The 21,793-nt window shown below is 36.7% G+C and overlaps 1 protein-coding gene across 1 annotated transcript; it reads right to left on the minus strand.

The window, feature by feature from the left end:
• Positions 1-88: 88 nt before the first annotated feature.
• On the minus strand, positions 89-20,823 carry LOC126695601 (homeobox-DDT domain protein RLT2). Its single transcript, XM_050392419.1, has 18 exons — positions 19,854-20,823; positions 19,312-19,758; positions 18,885-18,970; positions 14,238-14,666; positions 14,071-14,160; positions 13,824-13,988; positions 13,482-13,704; positions 12,544-12,644; positions 11,632-11,718; positions 11,371-11,523; positions 11,088-11,243; positions 8,793-9,002; positions 8,010-8,702; positions 7,363-7,926; positions 5,783-6,406; positions 5,494-5,598; positions 2,359-2,619; positions 89-1,083 (listed from the first exon to the last, which is right to left on the minus strand). The coding sequence occupies exons 1-18, from the start codon at positions 19,969-19,971 to the stop codon at positions 265-267; spliced, it is 5,331 nt and encodes a 1,776-aa protein (XP_050248376.1). The 5' UTR covers positions 19,972-20,823; the 3' UTR covers positions 89-264.
• Between the last annotated feature and the right edge of the window lie 970 nt (positions 20,824-21,793).

The following is a 21,793-nucleotide window of genomic DNA, read 5'->3' on the forward strand; positions in this document are numbered from 1 at the left end:
TCTGCTAAGTATTATATTAAGTATTATATGAAGCGATACAAGGACTATTACTAACAAGTGATAGTTTTGCTATTCGAGATGAGGCCAATTGAACAAAATGGGATATTCATTCACATTTAATATCAGTTAACATGCTTTGCACGGTTACAGTAACCTTTATAAATACTGTTGGCTTACAAGGATGGTTCGGATGCATCGAGGAAAACAGAGAGTGCAATACAATGATGAAACATCTCTTATACAATAACAATGTCACAGATTGCATTACTCGCTGTAGTCCGAGGATGTATATGTACCTTGATCTTGATCAAGGTTCTGCTCTCTGTCCCCACCCCCGTTTCCCGCCTCATCCGAGTCCCCATTTATATATTCATCAATATCAAGATCCCCTTGCTCATCTTCTGCATCTCCTTCATTGTCATCAACATCATCTTCATCTTCTTCTTCTTCTTCTTCATCTTCTTCCTCTACATCTACATTATAATAGGTCCCCTGTAGCAAGTCATCAGACCTGCCAGGATATCCCGCAGCAAAGTCATCCACCACCATATCATCATATTCATCTCCAGTTGCCTGACCATTTTCATAATCATAATCTGATCTTTCTGAACTGCTAGTACTCCCAGCATCCTCCCCTGGCAGCCGCATGCTTTCATCTCCATTCCACTCCAAGCCACTTGGCGATTTATCAAGGATGATATCTTTGGAGTTATCTCTGTCTCCACCAACCACAACCACCTTTGCAGGTCTCTGCCTGCTTCTAATGCTCCGACGACCACGTCTACGCCCTCCTCGTCCACGTGGTCGTCCTCTCCATCCCAATGCCTGCCCCAATCTGTCACTCTTTGTGGAGGAAGTTCTCTTACCAGATTCAGCTCTGGAACTAATGACCCTTCCTTGTGAGCTTCCGCCACGAATACGACCACGGCCTCTTCCACGGCCCCCTCGTCCACGACCAGAGCTAGCAAGTCCACTACCTGAATCAACCCATTTCTCTTCTTTAAGGTGTTCAGCCTGATAAGGTATATGACCTGTATCATCATCTTTTGAATTCTTGACAGTGGCATATTTTGATGGAAGCTTCTGAGAAATGAAGTTCAAAAAAGGAAAATGTCAGGATTGTATTGGTTAAACAGTATATTATTCAATCAACACACAAATTTAACCAAAAAGAGCAGTCAGTGTTGGGGACGCAGAACTATGGGCCATTTGTTGCCCTGCAAATCTGAAACCTGCTTGGCCTGGGAATACAGCCCGAAAGCTCCAACCTGAAAGCCAAGTCTAGGTACTTCCATTGTAAGGGCAAAAAGGGCACAAACGGTGTCAGGACCAAGACAGATTTGGAAAGTGTGCCAAGATTGCACCTTTGAGGCATGGCCCATAGAATCATGTCCCTGGGATGATGTCTCAAATTGAAAGGCAACAGATGTCTCAAATTGTAAGGCAACTAGAACCGTACGCCTCACAACTCAACATGCTTTGGGGCACTATAAGTCAGAACCTCCTTTTTCAACAACAAACTCAAAGTTCATTTCCTACTTTTTTCTGTTCAAAAGGTGCTATAAGTAAATGTTAATAGAAAAGACTGGAGATTTTCATCCTGCCCCCACATGGGGTTGGGGGGTCATAAAGAAAGAGGGAGTTAAAAAAAAACAGCAATCAATGCAGGGAAGTCTCCATCAAACTTTATTTATTGCCCACATAAAAATTTAAAATATTATTATTTATTACCCTAAATCCACCATTTATCATCTGTAACACCATAGCACGTAACATATGTATATGTATGTATTGAAACGGTGAGTGAACTAGTTAATTGTTATTCCTTCTCAAACTTCTATGTCTTCTGTTAAAGGAGATTCAAGCAATGATGGAATAGGAAGAAGTGTCTGCAGAATGAATGAGCAAACATATGTATAAATACAAACACAGTCTAGATACATCCTTAGACATAAAATCCATGCTATTTCCTTTTCACCCAAAATTATTCTAATTTAAACCGCTTAAGTTCATGTTGAGGCTGACTTTGTATTTAGCTTGAACTACAAGTTAAAAGAACAAGTTGTATTATATAATCAACATGTTCACCCTTTCTTCCTTGCAAATCTTTAACATGAGACACTAGAAATTAAGGATTATTTCTTTTCTTCCTCCATAACTCACCTACTCTATGCCTTATCCCATAAACCTTGAAGCAGGGGAGACAAAAGCCTCTAGGGCCTATAAAAATTATTGCTTATACCAAGCCTAGTCCAAAGTGAACCTACTGATGAAGGCATTTAACCCTTTTTTATTTAATATTTATTTATTTTCTCTGATTGAGATAATTTCAACAGTAATAAGAAAAATACTACTCACAATAACCCAAGGTCCCTTATCCTTCTGAGAGTCCACTTTCTGCTTCAGCATATAGGAGATGGACGCATCAAATTCCATGAGCCTCAGAGCCACAGCTGCTGTTGTATGTGGTATCCATGGAAGTATGAGAACTGTTTCAGGACCAAAAGAATAATCCGTACCACTTCCTGAAGGGTTAGAGGATCCCAGCAGCTCAGTGGTGCTCTCAAAGTTCGATGATAAATAGTCCCTCTTTATGGCACTTTCCAACAATGTCAAAGCCTACAAAAGAACACAAAACACATTCTATGACTTGGTAGCTTCTCCAAAAGAAAATTTAAAAGAGTTCAATAAACAAATGGAAGAAAATAAGAGAAACCATGCCAGTTATATCATAGTCGTAGATGTTATGATTAACAAGTGCAGTACAATATGAGAATAGTATGAGCACAGGATCCAAATTGGTTTATCTTCAACCAGATAAAATAACTAAAAAATCATGCATAGTGAGTGTTTGGATCCACGTTCACGTTTTCAGCTTTTTTTTTTCCCAGCGCGTATGAACAGTAAAATCACATGGATTCACTGTGCATGAGACAAGTGCACTGTTCACAGGTCCCACGGCACTTTTCACATATTTAAAAATTATTTTACTACAGTATTTTCAGTTTTCAGTTTTAACAAAAATAAGTTGTATCCAAACGGACCCATAGAATCATGAGGGAGGCAACTTCAAAGCAAGTAGAAGGCGAGAGAAACAAAATGGCATCTTGTACTAGTAACACACTGCATTGAACCCCAAATGTAGTGAGAAGTGAATAATGATTAGCTACATCATTCTTGGTATGCGACACACTACATTGGCACCCAATGAAATCCCAATTAAAGTTTGGAAGTATTGGATAGGTGTAGGATGGTTAACAAACATTTTTAATAAGATGTTGTGTAAACAAAATGCTTGGTATGTAAACAAAAGCAATTTATTACTGATGTAAAAGAACAAAGGAGATTTTTGTGCCCATTTGGTATAAGTTATTTTTTCAAATTTTTGAAAATGAAGTTGTTTGAAAAGACAACACCTAGAAAAAAGTAAAGTTTTTAAAAAGCAATCTATGAAATAGTGCGTTTTAAAACTGCATTACCAATCAGACCTATTTAAAACTGTACAAATTGCCGTGGAATTAAAGCTTATGAGTCACACTATGAAACTTAGGGAAAGGGTGATTGAACATTGGTTAAGAAACCAAAACAAAGCTATCATAAATCAATTTGGTGCTATGCTAGGGTGATCTACCATGGAAGCCATTTTCTTACTTAGCATGTAAAGATCCTTATAGGGTTTTCATTAGCCTAGAGAATGCGTATGAGAGCATCTAGAGAGATTATGTGGTGAATTTTGAAAGTAAAAGAGTTCCGATTAAGTATAGTAAGGCGATTGAGGATGTGTTTATATGGTTTTTATTGGCCTAGATAATGCGTATGATAAGTATCTAGAGAGATTATGTAGTCAATTTTTGAAAGTAAAAGAGTTCCTATTAAGTATACTAAGGTGTGATTGAGGATACGTTTGTATGTTTTTTATTGGTCTAGAGAATGCGTATGATGAGTATCTAGACAGATTATGTGGTGAAATTTGAAAGTAAAAGGGTTCCTATTAAGAATACTAAGGTGTCTGAGGATATGTTTAATGAAATTTTAATTTCTATGAGAACAAGCGAAGGCATTACGAATGAGTTTTCTATGAAAATATGTTTATATCAGGGATTAGCTTTAAGGTCATATCTCTTTGCATTGGTTATGGATGACATAATAGGTTGATTCAAGATGAAGTCCCTTGGTGTATACTTAAAGTTCATGCAAATGATATTAATATAAGTGGATGAAACAAGCCGTAGAGTCAACGCCAAGTTGGACATTTGGAGAAATGTTTTTTTTTTTTTTTTTTTGGTTAAGGACTAAAACAAAGTATATAGAGTGCAAAATGCCTTAGCTAGGAATCAAACCAAAGATTTCTGGGTTTACAATTAGTCTAGACACTCTCCCTTACCGCTGAGGCACCCTAGGTGGATTATAAAACTTTCTGGTCAAGAGATACCAAAAGAGTACATTTGATTGAGCTAGGACATGAGGTTATACATCTTCTCATTCCATTTTTTATTTCCAAAATTCATTAGGACCTCTTTTGTAACTGTTTGAATTTTTTAATTACTTTGTGTTTATCATTTTGAACATAAAGTGGATATCATTTTTAATAAAGTTTTGTACTTATCAAAAAAAAAAAAAAAAGAGTATGTTCTTTCAATATCTTAGATCAATAACTCAGGGATGTAGAGATTGAAAAGGATGTGATCAATAACTCACAAGGACATAGAGATTGAAAAGGCTATGATCAATAACTCAAAAGGATGTAGAGATTGAAAAGGATGTGAATCAAAGGTTAAGAGTAGGGTTGATGAAGTAGAAAAGTGCATTGAATGTATCGTGTGCTTGTAGAATACCTATTAAGTTAAAGGAAAGGTTTTGTAAGATTGCTATAGATTAGTTATGTTGTATGATAATTTTTGTTAGATTATTATTTATTAATAAGTAACACGTTCATAAAACGAATGTAGTTATAATGAATATGTAGAAATAGAAAGAAAGATATGATGCAAAATGAAGAAAATTGTTTAAAGATAAGGATAGCTCATTTGGATGAAAATATGAGGAAAAGTTTTTTTAGATGGTTTGTTTATGTGCAAAAGTGAGCAATCAATGCACCAATGAGAAAAAAGTGATTTAATTCAAGTCAGGGGAACATAAAGAGGTAGAGAAAGACCAAAAATAACATTGATAGAAGTAATAAAAAAGGGTGGGTAGATAAAGGAGGTGAACAGAGAGTATGATTTTGGATAAGATAGAATGAAAAAATTTTAAAAAATCATGTGATCAACCCCAATTAGTTTGTTGACTATAGCCAATACCAAAATTTTGGGACTCAAATGTTTATTATCCATCTATCAATGAAAGGCGCATATCATTATGCAGAGTATCACTAAGCCTCATCATCCATTTCTGGACAAGAAAATGTAGACATTCAAAATCACAAGCAAATATAATGAGAATGTTTTTTGAAAGTTCTAATGCACATCCCTTCAAGCAAGGCTAGCTTATAACCTGAAGAAGATCTTCAGCTGATGATGAGGAGTGCAATTTCATTCCCCATGATTTTCGATAACTGTTGGTCCATAGAGGTTGAAGAGCTTCCGGTGGAATAGAAACCTACCAAGCCAGAACAAAGACAGTATTAGCTGCATAAACATTTAAACCCACCCTCTCACCCCAACACAAAGAAAGTAATAATGAATCATCAGAGATTGTCAAGCTGCTATTCATATTATAATGTTTTCATTACAAAATTTATAACTTCGAAAACATATCCAAGCATATAAATTGAAGGCATTACCTCAATCAAAGCTAATTGCACTTTAAGCAACCTTATCCGGAGAGGAGCTAAGAGTGAACCATGCCAAGTATTTTGAGTGTCAAACTTTGGTTTTTCTTCACATTGAGACACATGTTCAGAAAAATTTAAGTTCCGAGATGAACTGTATGTCTTATGGCAGGAAGGACAGTGGTTGTCTTCAAAAGAATAGACATCATGGCAGTAATCACAAGTACTCAGCAATTGTAGATCCCTTTTCTTCCCATACTTCATTGCAAATATTACTGATGAATTAACACAATCTTTCCACATCCATTTTTCAAAATCCTGATATCTCTTCAAGGCATCATTTTTTTCACATTCATTGTTTCCAAGCTCAATCGTAAAAGATGTTGAGGTCTCTGACGTATCAGAATCAGCACACACAGTACTTCTAGGGCTATCAGTGCCTACGCTGAAATCAGGGCCAGGAACCATTTCAATGGCTTCTGTTTTGACAGAGTCTCCACTATGTCTCCCCATAGCAGAACGCATGTTCATCTGAACAGATTCCTTGAAGGACATCTCAATCTTCTGCAACATCGTGTGCAAATGAGATTCTCTAACCCCACGTACATCTAAAGATGACAACAAAGCATCAAAACCCTGCATGAAGATGATAGACAATGATGAGAACCAACATGTGCAATATGGAGTATGTTTACCATTAGAATAATAATTAAGTGATTAAATTCACGCCTTTTTAGCAGCTTAAGCTATTGAAATTAGTGGTAATTTAACATGGCATTAGAGCAGGTGGTCCTGAGCTCGAACCCAATTTCCACTCTAACTTTCATTTAAAAGTTAAAAGTTCCACATGTTGGACCCCACTTATTAGGAGTTTTGGCTCACATGTAATGGGGAGCATGATGCAGGGCAATTTCAAGAAGCTATATCCTAATCCTCTTATAACTAATTAATTAGTTAGTTAATTAGATGATTTCTTAAGCATTAGCCGATAGGATTTAGACACCTGTCAACCATCTAGAGGCTGCCAATGCCAAACAACTAGTATAAGTAGTAGAATGTAAGCTCTTTGTAAATCAGTTTTGGTAATACAATGAATTGTTAGCCTTTGTGTGCTATTTGGAACTAAGTGTTCTTGCAGAGGTACTTATCCACCTATCAATGTGTTCTAAGTAACTCAGCCCTTTCATTGTTTCTAAACCATACACAAACAGCCCATCACTTCCCTGCATCAGAGTGTTAGAATAATGGTTAAATAATCAAATTCACACTTTCCTAACAGCTTAAACTTCTGGGATTAGTGGTATTTCACATAGACATAGGCAATCTTTGAAAAATTCAGCTAGTCAATGTCTCAGACTTTCAGGATTAGTAGCACTAAAGAACAAGACAAATACTGCACATAGCAGAAATGCCTGAGTAGCATATATCTCTTGCCTGTGCTTCCACCTAATGCTCTAGGGAGAGGAGAATTCAAAACAGCTGCTACACACAGTTTTAAGTACAGAAAATTCATATAAAATAGATGCACATTATAGTTTGATCGTCAATATAGACTGCTAAGGCATGTAATGGCTCATCAAAGAGTAAAGTACCTCTTCAGAATCAATAAGCCTCCAATGACCATCATGCAACTCAACAAAGATCCTGCCACAGCCTGGATCATTTCGAGAAGCAGATGTAATAAACCGCCAGTATCGATTACGTCTGCGATCCTGACCAAGAGGCAGTGATCGATATACATACATCTCTTCCGCCTTGTGACCAATGTAAGATTTTAGCTGTGAGCGTGACCTTTCAGCAACATATCCTGGTTGCTGACATGGAAGATTATCTGGGCCAGCAGGGTAATCATGGATTTGCAGGTTCTCTTCAGAGGGCAAACTGTTAAGATAATTTTGGCCATTCTGTATATTATTTAACTGTTCTTGCTCAACAGCAGGGGCCACAGACGTCTCATTGTTTTTGTCATTAATGGTGCAAAGTGGACTTTGCCGATCCTCTGCCAAGGAATTTGTAAGAAGATTAGGTTCAGCCTTGTTTCCTGCAAATGATGAATAATTTGTCCTCAACACAAACTCTTCTTTCATACGGCGTTTATCAAGTTGTGCCTCGGCCCACATTTGCTTCTTCAGAGCATTTGCTGCTTCTAAACGTTCCTGAAAAATATTCTCATTTCAGATTGCAGGCAATGAAACACAGCCCAGCAAATTTTTAAAGCACACAAGAAAAGGAAAGGTACCTCAAGAACAACATGGATAGAGTTTCCTTCAATTGCAATGCCAATTAAAGCAACAAGCGCACTCAGGCGCTCCTCAACACTAAGATCAGAATACTCTCCTTCCATAAGTCCCTGAACCCACGATTCACCAGGATTGCTTTCATCAATATCTGCATCTTCTTGATTACCAACAACCATATTATTACCAATTCCAGAGACATCAACAGACTCTGCAACAAACAAACCAGAATCTTTATCCCCATTTCCTCCTGACTGCATTGAAAGCAAACCCTCATCTATATTGCCAAGACTGACTTGTGGAGTTTCCAAAACATCATCACTCCCCTTGCCATTTCCCAATGGAGTAGCACTGAACTCGGTTGTCTCTTTGGAATTCAGATCCTCTTTATTTGAATTTGTCTCAGTACCTAAATCATCAACCTCAGGATCCTCACCTCCATCACTTTCAGAATCTCCATCTCTTTCAGCATCATCCGCATCTTCTCCATCCACAATACCGCTTTTAAATATCCGGATTCTTTCCCTGGCCATAGAAAGTATTGCCTCAGCATCAGCGGGGTCCTTCCTATAGGCAGAACGTACACAATACGTTGAAGGAGCTGTCCTCTCAAAAAGTTTTGAATCTCTAGATAAGGCAGCAGCAATAGAAGCTTCAGGTGTCTTGCTTGTTGTGAGATCCCGAAGTCCAGATTTCTATGGGCAAAATAGACTAATTTATTTTTTTTTTAAAATAGTTAAATACACATAAAAAGAGACCTCACATGATAACTAACCTAAAGTTACCTGAATCTTTTCTGCAACTTCTAATATATTAAGGCCCTTACTTCCCTCAAGGGAGAGAACATGAAATGCTGCAAATTTGACAGTTCCAGGTGTCAAACGATGCCTAGATCTACGTGGATTAGAAAAACCCCTTTCTTGCATTATAGCAACAGCATTTTCAACAGCTGCACCATTGCGCAAATTAGATATTACATCTTCACCATCATTACCCTGCATAGCACCAGGGAAAAAGAATTGTAAAACTGCAAAGGTAGTTTTTGTTTATTTTGAAGAATTCAAAGACAGTTAAACAAACATATTAGGCTAACTCTAGAATAGCATTATTTTTTATTCACTTCTGCCAAAGAAAAATAAAAATAAAAAACTCAAAACCAAGCTGATATTTGCATGCAAGTATTTCTTTTTTTTTCTTTTTCTTTTTTTCTTTTTTTTAAGGATGAAAAGACGTGTCTAGAATTATAGGCCTGTAAACTTGTATTTCTCATAACATCAAATAGTTAATGACATAGTGTCCCTGATCTTCTCAAAATTCCAAAAACATGTCTTTGTGAGAATATAATGTCCATGTAACAAGTGGTTGGCATTTTACATGAATCGGGAAAAAGAAGGCTTTAAAATACTTTCAAATGCGGCATCCAGATGTTACAATAACAACAAAAGTGAATAAATAGTATTACCATCGGTCAAGGCTTAAGTTCGACCTAATAGAGATTGGTCAAGAGAGAGCAGAATAAATGCCTAAAAGAACTTCCTAAGACAAAGCAATAAAAATATAAGCAGTCCATGTACAATAAGAGTTAGGCAAGAAGATTCCGAACATAGAAGCAGTCACAAAAGTTGAATTTCAGCTATCATTGTAGCAAAGATCCACAATTGTTACTCACTCTTTAGTGAAAATTCACATACATCTTCACAGTACCCTCTGTTATTTACAACAAGCTGAATGGATTTAAGAATACACACAATAACCTTTTTCCAAACCTGACAAAATCAAACATCCCCATTCCCAACCACTACCAGGACAATTACACATAATGATAGATGAAACAATAATATTTTTTTTTCTAATAATTAACGAAATTGTATTAATCTAATATCCCAAGTGCACCAGAGTTGTACACGGGTGGTAGAACATCAAGCTCTTAAATTACAAAGATCAAGCATATCTTAAAAAAACATGTAAAAAGATTAAGAACCACTCCAGTCCAAAAAGAAACAATGATACATAAAAGCATACTTGTATGAGGTCTACTAATAAGGAGCCATATCAATCCTCCTTTGATAATTCCTGATATATATCTAAAACATATCCCAACCTCAATTTGTGATTCTCATATTTGTGAAGCATACCAACTGCTTCTCAATACTCCATGACAAGAATTGATTTGTTACGGGTGAGAATTTCAAACTTCAAGATTGAGTTTCATTATTTGATTACCTTACTGCCATCACAATTAAAACTTTGCTACATGCCAAACACAAGGATACAACCTTTCTTCAAGAATATGATGGTAATGATTGTTAGACACAAAAGCAGATCCGTACATGCATGTTTATGGATGCATGCAAGTTATTCTACCTCATGATATCTCAAGGGTAATATAATTTGGTTCAACCTTACAATAAAATGCACTCACCATTAATTCAATCAACAGTGACTCTATTGGCACCTCAATCCCCAAGAGTCTAGCAGGCAAGACCATCCTAAGTTCACCTAGGTTCTTGGCTAATACCTCAGATTAACAGCCCATTCTATGGACCTAATCCCCATAAATATGTAGCATAAATCTTGATTGTAACGTATATTTGATATTCAACAATAATAATAATAAATAAATAAAGAATAAATAAATGATCAAAATTAAAGAGGCTAATTAAATTAATCATCAAGCAAACTTTCTACCAACTCATAACAAACCCCAACAGGGTTTGATGTTAAATGCAACCTTCTCTATTAAAGACTGGACAAAGAGAATCAAGTCTTTTCTGGGTATGATCTAAACAAGCTGATCTCCTAGTAAATCATAGCAAAATTGGACCATTCACAAATTTCTGCATGGCATTCTCACAGAATTTTTTTAGGATGAATAAAAGTAACCATATTCAAAAGACCTCAGGTTAAATTATCTATAACATAAATTTATCTTTGTCAAACTCAGACAACCTTATTAGAATAAAGATAAGCTATTGTAACACAAGCATTGAACAGTAAATCAATCATGCTGGAACAAACAATATAACAAAAAATAGCCAGATTTTACATTGAAACAATTGCTGAAAAGAATAAGATGTCACCTCATTGTCATCACGAAGATAGGTCTGTTCAATATTCTTTCTCTTCAATTGTGGCCCAAAACCTGCTGCTAGAGCAAATTCCCGCAAAATTTCCGGCCATGTCAAAGGATTTAAATGGCCTTGCCAGTTACGTATATCAAAACCCCAAGCATATGCCTGATACAGAATCCCAAAACGGGGGGCAAACACTATTAGGAAGGGGAAAAATTGATGGAAAACTAAGAGAGAGACTATAAGGCAAAAACAAAATTGCATCACTTGAAACCATTGCCCAATCGCTTACCCCTTCAACAATCTGTGGATGCCCACCTCCGGGGTTAGCAGCACTATATTGATTTGTTCCCAGCCCAGTAGAGGGTGTTCTAGCAACATCTTCAATATCTTTTATGATGGACCTCAGAAGAGCAATATTTATCTCACCTAACAACCTTGGATCCTAGGATGCCAGAGAACAGAGAATGCTTTGATTGCCACTAAGAACAAAACCAGGTAGAATCCTATCCTGAACAAAATTTCAACAGAGAGAAAGAGATAGCGATCTTACATAGTCATGGAAAGCTTGGATGAACTCATCCAGAGTAAATGGCCAGAGTCCCAGAACATCCGCAAAAGTAATTAAGAACCTCCAAACCTAAAAGCATACATCACAGTTCCCAACACTTTTGAATAGAAGATAAAAATAAATAAATAATGTATAACAATGGATTTTTTTTTCCCCTAAGAATGAGGAGAGGATTGAGTCCATAGGTGTAATCCCAAGCAGTCCTCAAAAAATTGCATGACCATGGATATAGAGACTAGACTAACAAACCACTAAAATTTAGGATTTTAGCACAAGAATTCACCCCTAGATATTCCACTGTACTCTTTTTTTGTAAGAAGAAATTTGATCAGATATGTCCACTGTATGCATTGACATGATATAAATATGCTATTCAAGTAAAGCATAAGGGGCAATATAAATAAAAGAACATTATTAAAAAACTATAACTCAAAAGTTCAATTACGTAACAAAGGAGGTTTGGTTTTATCCTTGAACATTTGCAAACTACTATGCCAGTGACAAGATATTCAGTTAAGATGCATATGGCAAGACATATAAGTTATAACCATGGAGAAGCAAAAGGTAACTGTTAATTCTGAAATTGATCATGACTTGACAAAACATAATGGGCTTTCAGAAGGGTACAGGTCATACATTTCTCCTTCAACTTTATTTTACATTTTTTTCCCTTGATTATGGGCATAGCATGATGGCAATTTAAAAACTAAATAAATAAGGAGATAACAAGCACCTACAATCAAGTCAAGTCCCTGCTTCCACAAGGGTGTAAAGAGAAAATATGTAGCCTTTTAATTCAGACATTTTCTCCCAAAGCATTTGAGTCTCACCAGATTTCATCTTAATAGGAAAAGCAGAGTAGAAGAAACATAAGAACACACAGTTCAGACTCACCATAAGAAGATTCCCTACGTTTTCCTCTGAATCAGTCCAAGGTTGAATGGTGAAAGGCCTTTTCAAACACACAGATTTGGGTGGGAAAACAGCCAGCAGCTCTAAGAGATAGAATGATAGACAATGTTAGAAGCTTGAAAGATCACAATTCAATTATACGTATTAAGCCAAAAATACAAGATCCAGGTCATCAATATTGAAGTTAAGCAACTTCATAGCATAACAGAATTTGCCAGTACAGTGTTGCATGCAAAACAAACAAATTTACAAGCTAAGAAAGTTGACAAAATGATCAGATACAATGGTACAACTATTATTCTGACTATATTAATCTTTTATGGTCTGACCAATTTTTTTCTACAGGTAAATAAAAGACCCCTACGATGTTTGCTTGGTTTTAAAAACCAGATCGAACCAGCTAGTTCAACCGGGAACTGGACCCTAAACCGGTCCAGTAAAAATGGCCAAAACTGGTGGTTCAAACTGTGAAAAGGGAAACCAGATCCTTTTCTGGCTCTTTGACCATTCCAGTTTTTAAAACCATGATATTTGAACCCATGACTTCACTCTTCATCCCTTTTTAAGGAAGAAGACCCATCTGGTCCAAAAATATTAGCAACGTGCCAACATTCTTATTAAATTGTAATTTCTATCAAATGGAGAAATGGTACAAGTCAAATTTTTGGTCATGAAAAATTGTAAGAAAATGTACTGGGCCTACTGGAAAAAACCCAAACTAAATAAAAATAGAAATGAAATGTTTCACGTGGACATTATCTATAAACTTTACAGTGTTGGTAAACTGTAATAAGGTTTTAAATTTCAACTTCAAACAATTCTTGCTAAGTCGGTGGTATAATTTAATGTCCAGCTCTGCAGATTTATCCCATAAAAATATCATGGTCCTCAAAAGAATTTAACAGGAAAACATAACCCACCTCGATATAACTCAAGATTTTGCAAAGTATCATAGTCAAGAGAGACAATTGAAGGCAAACCCTTGCTGGATGTGGCTATTTCCATGAGTTCCAAGCGTTCATCCTCAATTAGTTCCATTGATTCTTTAGCAATTCTACGAGCAATAGCTCTCTCATTAGCAGCTTTGAGCCTTGCTGCCTCCTTTTCTCTGCGTAGTTCCTCTTTTTGTCTTAACTTCTCAGCCTAAGTACATGAACAAACACATTAACAACTTTTTTCCAATCTGTTACAAAACAGAATAATTAATTACGATCACATCAAATAATAAGGAAGCAGCTACAACGTCAGAATCCCAAACTTACTCTTAGTGACTCCTTCTGCAAGAACTTCTCCCTCCGCTCTAGTTCACGCCTTTGTTCCCTTTGGTATCTCTCCTCCTCTCGCTGTTTTTCTCGCAATAGCCTTTCTTCTTCCTTCCGCCTTTCACGATCATGCCTTTCCATCTCTTTCCTTATTTGCTCTTCCCTCTTGATGCAATGAATAAATACATAATATTAGTTAACAAAAAAATAGGTTTGCCAAAAAGTACGTAAATAGAAAAAGCTGCACCTTGCGCCGCAAAATATCTTGTTTTTCAAGCTCTTTCCGAATCCTCTTCTCATGGGCTTCAACTTCCCGTGCTATTCTCGCTTCCTCACTCTGCAAGAGAAAAAGCATGCATTAACTGCTGATCAATAGTTAGAAAAAATGAAATGCTTCATAGTGCAGTGAGATACCTTGCGTTTTCTCTCCATCCGTGGAACATCCTCATCATGGGCGACCCTCCTGTCAGACGGCAGAAAAGGATTTTCCAATTGAGTAATGGGGTGAGCAGCAAAATGAGCATCCATGGCAATGTTTGGAAAGGCATTCTTTCGTGGAACAGTGTCATACTCTCCCGAAACAGAGGGCAAGAGGTGACCCTGCCTGCCTTGGTTAGGCAAAAGATTTAAACCAGGCACCTGACCTTGAAAACCATATCCAGAAGGTACTTGTTCATTCCCATGCATGAAAGAGCGCCCAGAAATTACTGACGAAGTTCTGGCATTTGGACCATCTGCGGGTGAACCATAGTGGTAAGATGGAGCAACTCTCTCATATGCATCAGTTCTAACAGTTGGTTGCTCCGGAAGAAATTGGTATTCATGGAGAGCTCTGCCAGCACCCTAAGGATGAACCGAGTGAACAAATCAATCTTTCCTTATTTTCTTTCTTCTTCTTTTTTGGTAAAAAAGATATAGTAAATAAACAAACAAAAAGGATGATCCACCGAGGGGGGAAAATCTTTTGAAAGGACTCATGCCAAGGCAAAACAATGGTAGAGCCGGAAAGTATTTTTTAGGCAAAGAAAGATAGAACCTCAGATATGCAAACTAAGGACAGATCAAAATGAATAAAAATAGAAAAGGGATTGAAAACAATGAGTAAATAAAAAAGGAAGCAGAAGAGCCCACAACAAAAAGATGCAGTCAATGCAGCCAGAACCACAACACCAACACTTTGAGACTTCACATGGAACTTCACAAAAGACACATAGAAATCATTTTTTAATGACAGTATATATTGTGCAATAAGAGAGATTGGAAATATAATAGCACAGGGGAGAAACTAGGAATCAATTGCAGTTTTTTTAGGAGGGGAAACTATAGTACCAGGAAAGATTTTTCAAGGTGCATTAAATGTGTGTGTGTGTGTGTGTGTGTGTGTGTGTGTGTGTGAGAGAGAGAGAGAGAGAGAGAGAGATCAATAAGGGGGGGGGGGGGGGGGGGGGGGGGGGAGACAATTATTTTTATAAGAATAGAATAGAGCATTGGCATCAGGTGTGCCAAATGCTAAATTTTTAGCATTTGGCACACCAAACACTAAAATCCTTGCTTCATGAGATGTGCCAAATGCCAAAAAAATAGCACGGTGCCACAGTGAAGTTCTACAAATAGCACGGTACGGAAAAATGTGCTATAGTTTTTGGGCATTATTTTATTTAACTCTCTCTCTTTCTATAATAAAATATCTTACCTTCCCTCTCATTCTCTGCTCTTCCTCTTCTCTCAACCAATTTCCTCTCAAAAATTCCCTCAACAAAACAACACCGCTTTCTCTTTCTCCCTCTTTTCTAGCTTTCTCGGCCAAATTCTCTCTCTATCTTGTCACTCACAGTGGTGGGTTTGTGTAATTTTTCAATGGGTTTTTTTTTTTTTTTTTTTTTGTTAATAGGTAATAAGAATAATATTTTTCAATGGGTTTATGGATTAGGGCATTTTGGTTTTGGGTTATGGTGGTTGTTGTGGGTTGCATTTGGTGGAGTTAAGATTGGAGGTTGTTGGTTTTTGCATTGCCAGTGGTTGTTGGGTCGATTGGAGAGAGAGAGAGTGGTGGTGTTGGGTTGTGGGTTATGGGCGGTGAAACTGGGTTGATGGGCAGTGGTGCTCGGTTGATAGCGTTGTGGGCGGTGCTTGATGGTGCAAAGTCGATTAGATTGTGGGCGGTGGTGCTGAGTCAGTTTATTTGGGTTTTGAGAAGAAGAAAAAGTTGAATTGGGGTAGGAAGAGAGAGAGCTTCATAGAGAGAGAGAGAGAGAGAGAGAGAGAGAGAGAGAGGTGGTGGTGTTGGGTTGTGGGTTATGGGTGGTGAAATTGGGTTGATGGGCAATGGTGCTCGGTTGATTGGGTTGTGGGCAATGCTTGATGGTGCAAAGTCGATTAGGTTGTGGGCGGTGGTGCTGAGTCGGTTTGATTTGGGTTTTGAGAAGAAGAAAAGGTTGAATTGGGGTAGGAAGAGAGAGAGCTTCATAGAGAGAGAGAGAGAGGTGAATGAATCTAAAATGGATGTTTATAATATTTTAATAATTTGGTAACACTATATTATGGTACTGAATTTTAAAATAGAAGATGTGATGTAGGGTGTATTGTAAAATGGTGTATTAAAATAAATAAAGTAGGTTTTGATGTGTTAAAATGGCATTTGGATTGGCACAGTTGATGCTAGTGCTCTTGACTAAATATGTATATGTATATAAATGTGTGCATGAGGACATCAACTTAGAAAAGTTAGTGAGAACCTCCACTTTTAGAATCAATTTGACTAACAAGATCAAGGAAGGCTGATTGTTTGAAGTTTAACAATAAAAGGCCATGTAAGATTGAGTAACTCTAGATATCTGTATATTTTCTATTTAAAATATAAATAAATAAAAGAATTGGATGTAAATTGGACATTTCTAAAAGTATGCAACATATTTGCAACTTTAAGTCGATTAAACTGTATGATTGGATGTGTGCTTGTCATAGTGATTTTTCATCCACTTCTTTTTTTTTTTTTTCTTGATTGCTTAAATTCTTACAATAAATTTCCATAAAAAGTGGTTGTTTCTATGGGGAAGAACCAAGAAGCATGCTCGGAAGGTTGTGTGTTGATTTGTAATTTTTTAACAGACTTTCTTGTGCACTTCCTTTTTTTGATAAGTAATAATACTAAAAAGGGCAAAAGGTGTACAACTTTTTTTATTGGACAAAAGGTTGTAACCCTAGGATGCCAGAAGTATACGAAGGAACTTATGCTCTTCTCCACACTAGATTGTGCCATTTTATTAATAAAAGTTCTATTACCTATCATATATATTTAAATGACTTGGTTGGACCTTCCATTTTATTCCATATTATTTCCTGCCAAGGCTCACTGGTTGTGGAGCTTTATCTTTAGAACTTTTAGGATTCGGTGGTTCCCTCACGATCGGTGGCAGATTTCCTCTTTGGTTGGTGGAATTGGTTGGGGAAGAACTCATCTAGCATTTGGAATTTAGTTCTGTTGTGTTTGATGTGGTGTATTTGGAGGAAATGTAATCAGCGGACCTTTGAGGACTTAGATAGATCCAATGAGTGACCAGCTACTTGCTCTTTTCACTGGTTCCCTTTTTGATTGGTCTAGCTAGTGATTCTCTCTCTTTGTTCCTTAGCTCTCTTTGTCTTTGTAATTAGTTTTTCCTTTCTGTTTCTGCTTTTCTTTTCTTTTTTGTAATTTCTGTTTTGATTTGTGCTAGTTTGCATAAAGCAGTTTTTTTAATATACTTATTTCTTACTTATCAAAAAAATATATATATATATACATATATATATTTCCAGCCTTTTCCCACCAAAACCTAATCAATACTTCCTCAAAATCCAACCAATCCAGGCACCACTAGACCAGACCCAAGAATTCTAAATCTGACTTGGCTTTGTTCCCCTTGGTCCACATCACTCCCTGGTCATCTATCCTTTATTTTCTTGTTCAGTTTTATTATTGCATCATTCTGGTTTGTCCTACGTCAAATTTGGTATCAAACTAAAATCCGGTTACTTTGAAGCTTCGCTGCTGATTAAGATAGAACCATGAAAAAAAAAATTAGAACAAAAACAAACAAAACATGAACTGAAATAAAACAAAAGGCTGTGAAAAAAAAATTGCCAAAACCACTGTAACCCGTTCCTTACAAACCATCATCTTCGTAACCCACCCAACACCACATCTTCAAAGAGAAAGTCAACCCAACCCAAAAAAACCCACACCAAACCAACCCCCCCACCCCCAACCCAAAAATAAAATAAAATAAAAAATTACCTGCATCTAATAAATTCAAACTTCAGCTGCCGTCACAACAAAAATAGTGACTGTAGACTAGTGTTGCATATGCAATCACAATGGTGAGAATGTGGAGCATTTGTTTATTCAATTTTTGATTTCTATGGAGTTGTGAACTATTTTTCTTTGGTTTTGGAGTGAGATGGGTGATGCCAAGAATGGTGTTCAGTTTGCTTCACTTTGATGTTGGAGGAGAAAACCAACTTCATTCCAGACTAGGGTATGGAATGTAGCTTTGCTTTTAGCATTTTCATTTTATTTTTAGTAAGTTTTTTGTGTATTCTATGGAACATTTGGAAGGACAGAAATAAGAGAAATTTTTTGGGGCAAAAGCCTTGTATGGAGAGAATAAAATCTGCAGTTTTCAGTCCTTTATTTACTTGATGTCACTAGAAGAGAATGTAGATCCTCAAATGCTTCTGATATTTTAGATTCATTGTATTGTTGAATCTTCATGGGAGCAATTGAGTAAATTACCAGTATACTTGAACCACTATCATCGCTCGTGTATGTCTATGGATATATACATATACTGGATGAACGACTGATGTAATTTTTTCTATGAATAACTCATAATTTTTACTTAATACAACTATTCTAAATCATCAAAAAAGAAGTGTCCGACATCAGAAGATTTATGAGTTGTATAATTCATCAAGACTGCATTGGGACACCCAGCAATTAGTCACTAAAGAGAAGTAGACAAGGATGTAAACATCAAATGCATCAACCATAGCCATGCCATATTATGAAGACTAATTTCTAACCTTGATCGGTTTAGCATCGTGTCGCTCATATAACTTTGGCTCAAATGGCCTCCCAGACTGCTTCTGCTGCCCCACTGTCACCGCTCCTAACATGACATCAAAAGGCTATAAGAGTTCAACAACTTTAGAAGTACCTTTAGTACTTAAAAGCTGTATAAACTGAAGCAAGTTGAATTGCTACTCCAGTAACTAAAGCTAATCCCACCACCTAGAACTGACTAATCCCATCAATGTTGCATTGTCAGAAAAACTTTTAATTAATTATCAACTTAGTTCAACAAACTACTAATAAGCAAAATACACCATATTTTTTCCCCAATCAAAAAAATGAATACCATTATCATGCTCTTCCAACAATGCTGGCAATTAAAGGTGCAATCACAAAACAATAAACCAACAAAAACACGAACAAATTAACAAACTTTACCTATCGGAGCTCCAAATGCATCAGGCGGCAAGGAATCAAAATCCATCCCGAGAATGGGCCCATCCTCCCTCAGTGGCTCCCCCAACTGTGCCTCCACAAAAGCAATAGCCCGAAGCTCAGCTATCGTCTGCTGCGGCTCGTAGTACCTACTCATTACTGCCACATCACCTCCCATCCTTGCAACCGCAACCCCGGGCCGCCCAACAACTCGTCGTGATTCTGCTAACAGACTTGATGCTGAGCCCGAACCCGAACCTAGCTCATTCCCCACCTCTGCCACCGCCATTTCCTCTCTGGCCGGAGAATCCTTCGGCTGCCGCTTCCCTGACGATGGACCTTTCCGGTCTTTCAACCTCCTATGACAGAACCACATCTGCAATTGCCGATCAGAAAGCCCTAATTTCGCCGAAAGCTCAGCTCGCAATGCCTCCGACGGGTACGCCTCCACTGAATCAAGCCCAAATTCCACTCAAATTAACAAAAATTCAAAAAAAAAAAAAAATCACCAGCTAAAATAAGCTCAGGAAAACAAGCAAACAAACCAGCATAGGTTTTTTCCAGAATCTCCAACTGCGAAGCGGTCTTCATTTTCCGCTTCGTCTTGTTCTCAACCTCAGGCGGCTTCTTCTTCTCTCCTTCAGAACCAGTAGCAACCTCCATTGCCGAAGATCAAGCTCACCACCAAAAAAACCCTAGAAATCGAACCTCGCCGAAGCTCAAAAACTAAGAAATTATATAATTTCCATAAAAACACATACAAAATATCTCTTCAACTCCGAGCTGAAAGAAAAAGGAAATAAAAAATTCCAGTTTCTCGCTCTAGAAACAGAGTTTTCTCTCTCTAAAACAAGGTACTGCTGCAAGTTCTGGGGTTTGACGGGAAAAGCGAATATAAATTCAACGAGTTCTTTAGTTTCTCTCTCTAAAAACCGTGAAGAGGCACAATTTCTCTCTCTAGAGATTAAGATCATCAAGAATCGAAGAGCGTGATTGAGATGTGCGGTGAGATTTGGGGAATAACAAAAAATAATAATACTACTACCACTAATAATAAATATAATAGTAGCAGTAATAGAAGAAGAACCAGAAAATTTATTAGAGGATTGAGAAAAAAAGTTGAAAGAAGAAAATAATAATAATAATAATAAAAAGACGAAAAGAAAAAAGGATTGGGGATTTTGATTAAATGAACAACAACAATTACCACTACAACTACTACGAACAAACGAACGAACAGTCTTTCTCTCTCTAATCCCATCCATATTTTTGCTTTTTTCTTTTTTGGGTTTTTGTTTTTTCTTTTTTGTGAGTAATAATTTATTTTTTTAAAAGAAAGAGAATAATAAATTGAGATTTTAAAAGGGGTTGGTATTTTGTCAGATGCCTTTTGAAATTTTTGGGAGTGTGTTGATTGATTCACGAATGAGGTTTTGTGGTTTTGTGTGATGAGTTTTTCTTTTTTTTTTTCTTTTTTTGTTTTTTGGGTTTTTTGTTTTTGTTTTTGTTTTTGGGTGTTGCTGGGCTTTGGTTTGGTGTGGATCTTCTTGGGTTTTGGGTTTTTATATATATATATATATATATATATACTCGTAGTCCCATCGCTTTCTGAGCTCAAAATCTATGCGGTTCTTTCGCGGCGTGTGTTTAATTTTTGGTACGATTGAAATCATGTAAAGTCGTTTGAGAAAGTGGATTCCCAACAGCATTATGGCGCGTGTATGTACACGTGTTTTTTGGGGAGTGTCATTGTCTTTTTTTTACAGAGTTACAGTACTGTACAGGACAGTTATTCTCACTCCATCACTCATCTTTTACACGTGCTGCACTTGAAGCTTGATTTGAAAATTAAAACGATTTTACTAAAATAAATTGAAACTTCCTTTTTTTTTTTTTTTCTCCTTTTTTTTTTTACAACATTTTTCTTCAAACAAATTTAGTGAAAACTCTTTATATATCTTTATATTGAATGTAAAATTTTAAAATCTAACTACTAGATTGCATATTTTTATTATATCCTTCATACTTGCAAAATTTCAAGAAGAGCAAAATTCAAATGCTATGTCATCAAACAAATGTTAAAGTTTCAAATTTTTGTGATCTAAAATTGTGTATAAAAAATAAATTTATTGATCAACCAGTAAATAACATTGTGGTGGGCCTTTCAGAGATTGTGGGTCGGGCTATCTCTTGCCACACTATGGCTCAAAGGTTCTAGGTAGGAGAGTCAGGACTGGTCCAATTGCAATTCACCTCAAACCAACTTGTGCGCAAACTAAAGCCCCTTTGTTGAATTTTTGGTCATATGCCCATGGCAGATGAGACTATTACAAAAGAGTTATGGCAGGCAAATATGACAACAATAAAGGAAATATACTTGCTATTAGACAGAATAAGTAAAGGATTCTCAATAAAATAAAATAAATGACGGCACAACACCAAGAAATACATTATAAATGAAATGGCAAAAGTAAAAGAGAAATAA

Source organism: Quercus robur, chromosome 8 (genome assembly GCF_932294415.1).
Source record: "Quercus robur chromosome 8, dhQueRobu3.1, whole genome shotgun sequence".
Taxonomy (NCBI): domain Eukaryota; kingdom Viridiplantae; phylum Streptophyta; class Magnoliopsida; order Fagales; family Fagaceae; genus Quercus; species Quercus robur.

Bases quoted from the DNA above. Each gene is read 5' to 3' on its own strand.
- LOC126695601 (XM_050392419.1), bottom strand. From the start codon at position 19,971: ATGGAGGTTGCTACTGGTTCTGAAGGAGAGAAGAAGAAGCCGCCTGAG. The intron at 14,667-18,884 runs GTTAGAAATTAG...GTTCATCCTTAG, and splicing joins ACGATGCTAAACCGATCAAG to GGTGCTGGCAGAGCTCTCCA. The intron at 11,244-11,370 runs GTAAGCGATTGG...ATTCTGTATCAG, and splicing joins ATCCACAGATTGTTGAAGGG to GCATATGCTTGGGGTTTTGA.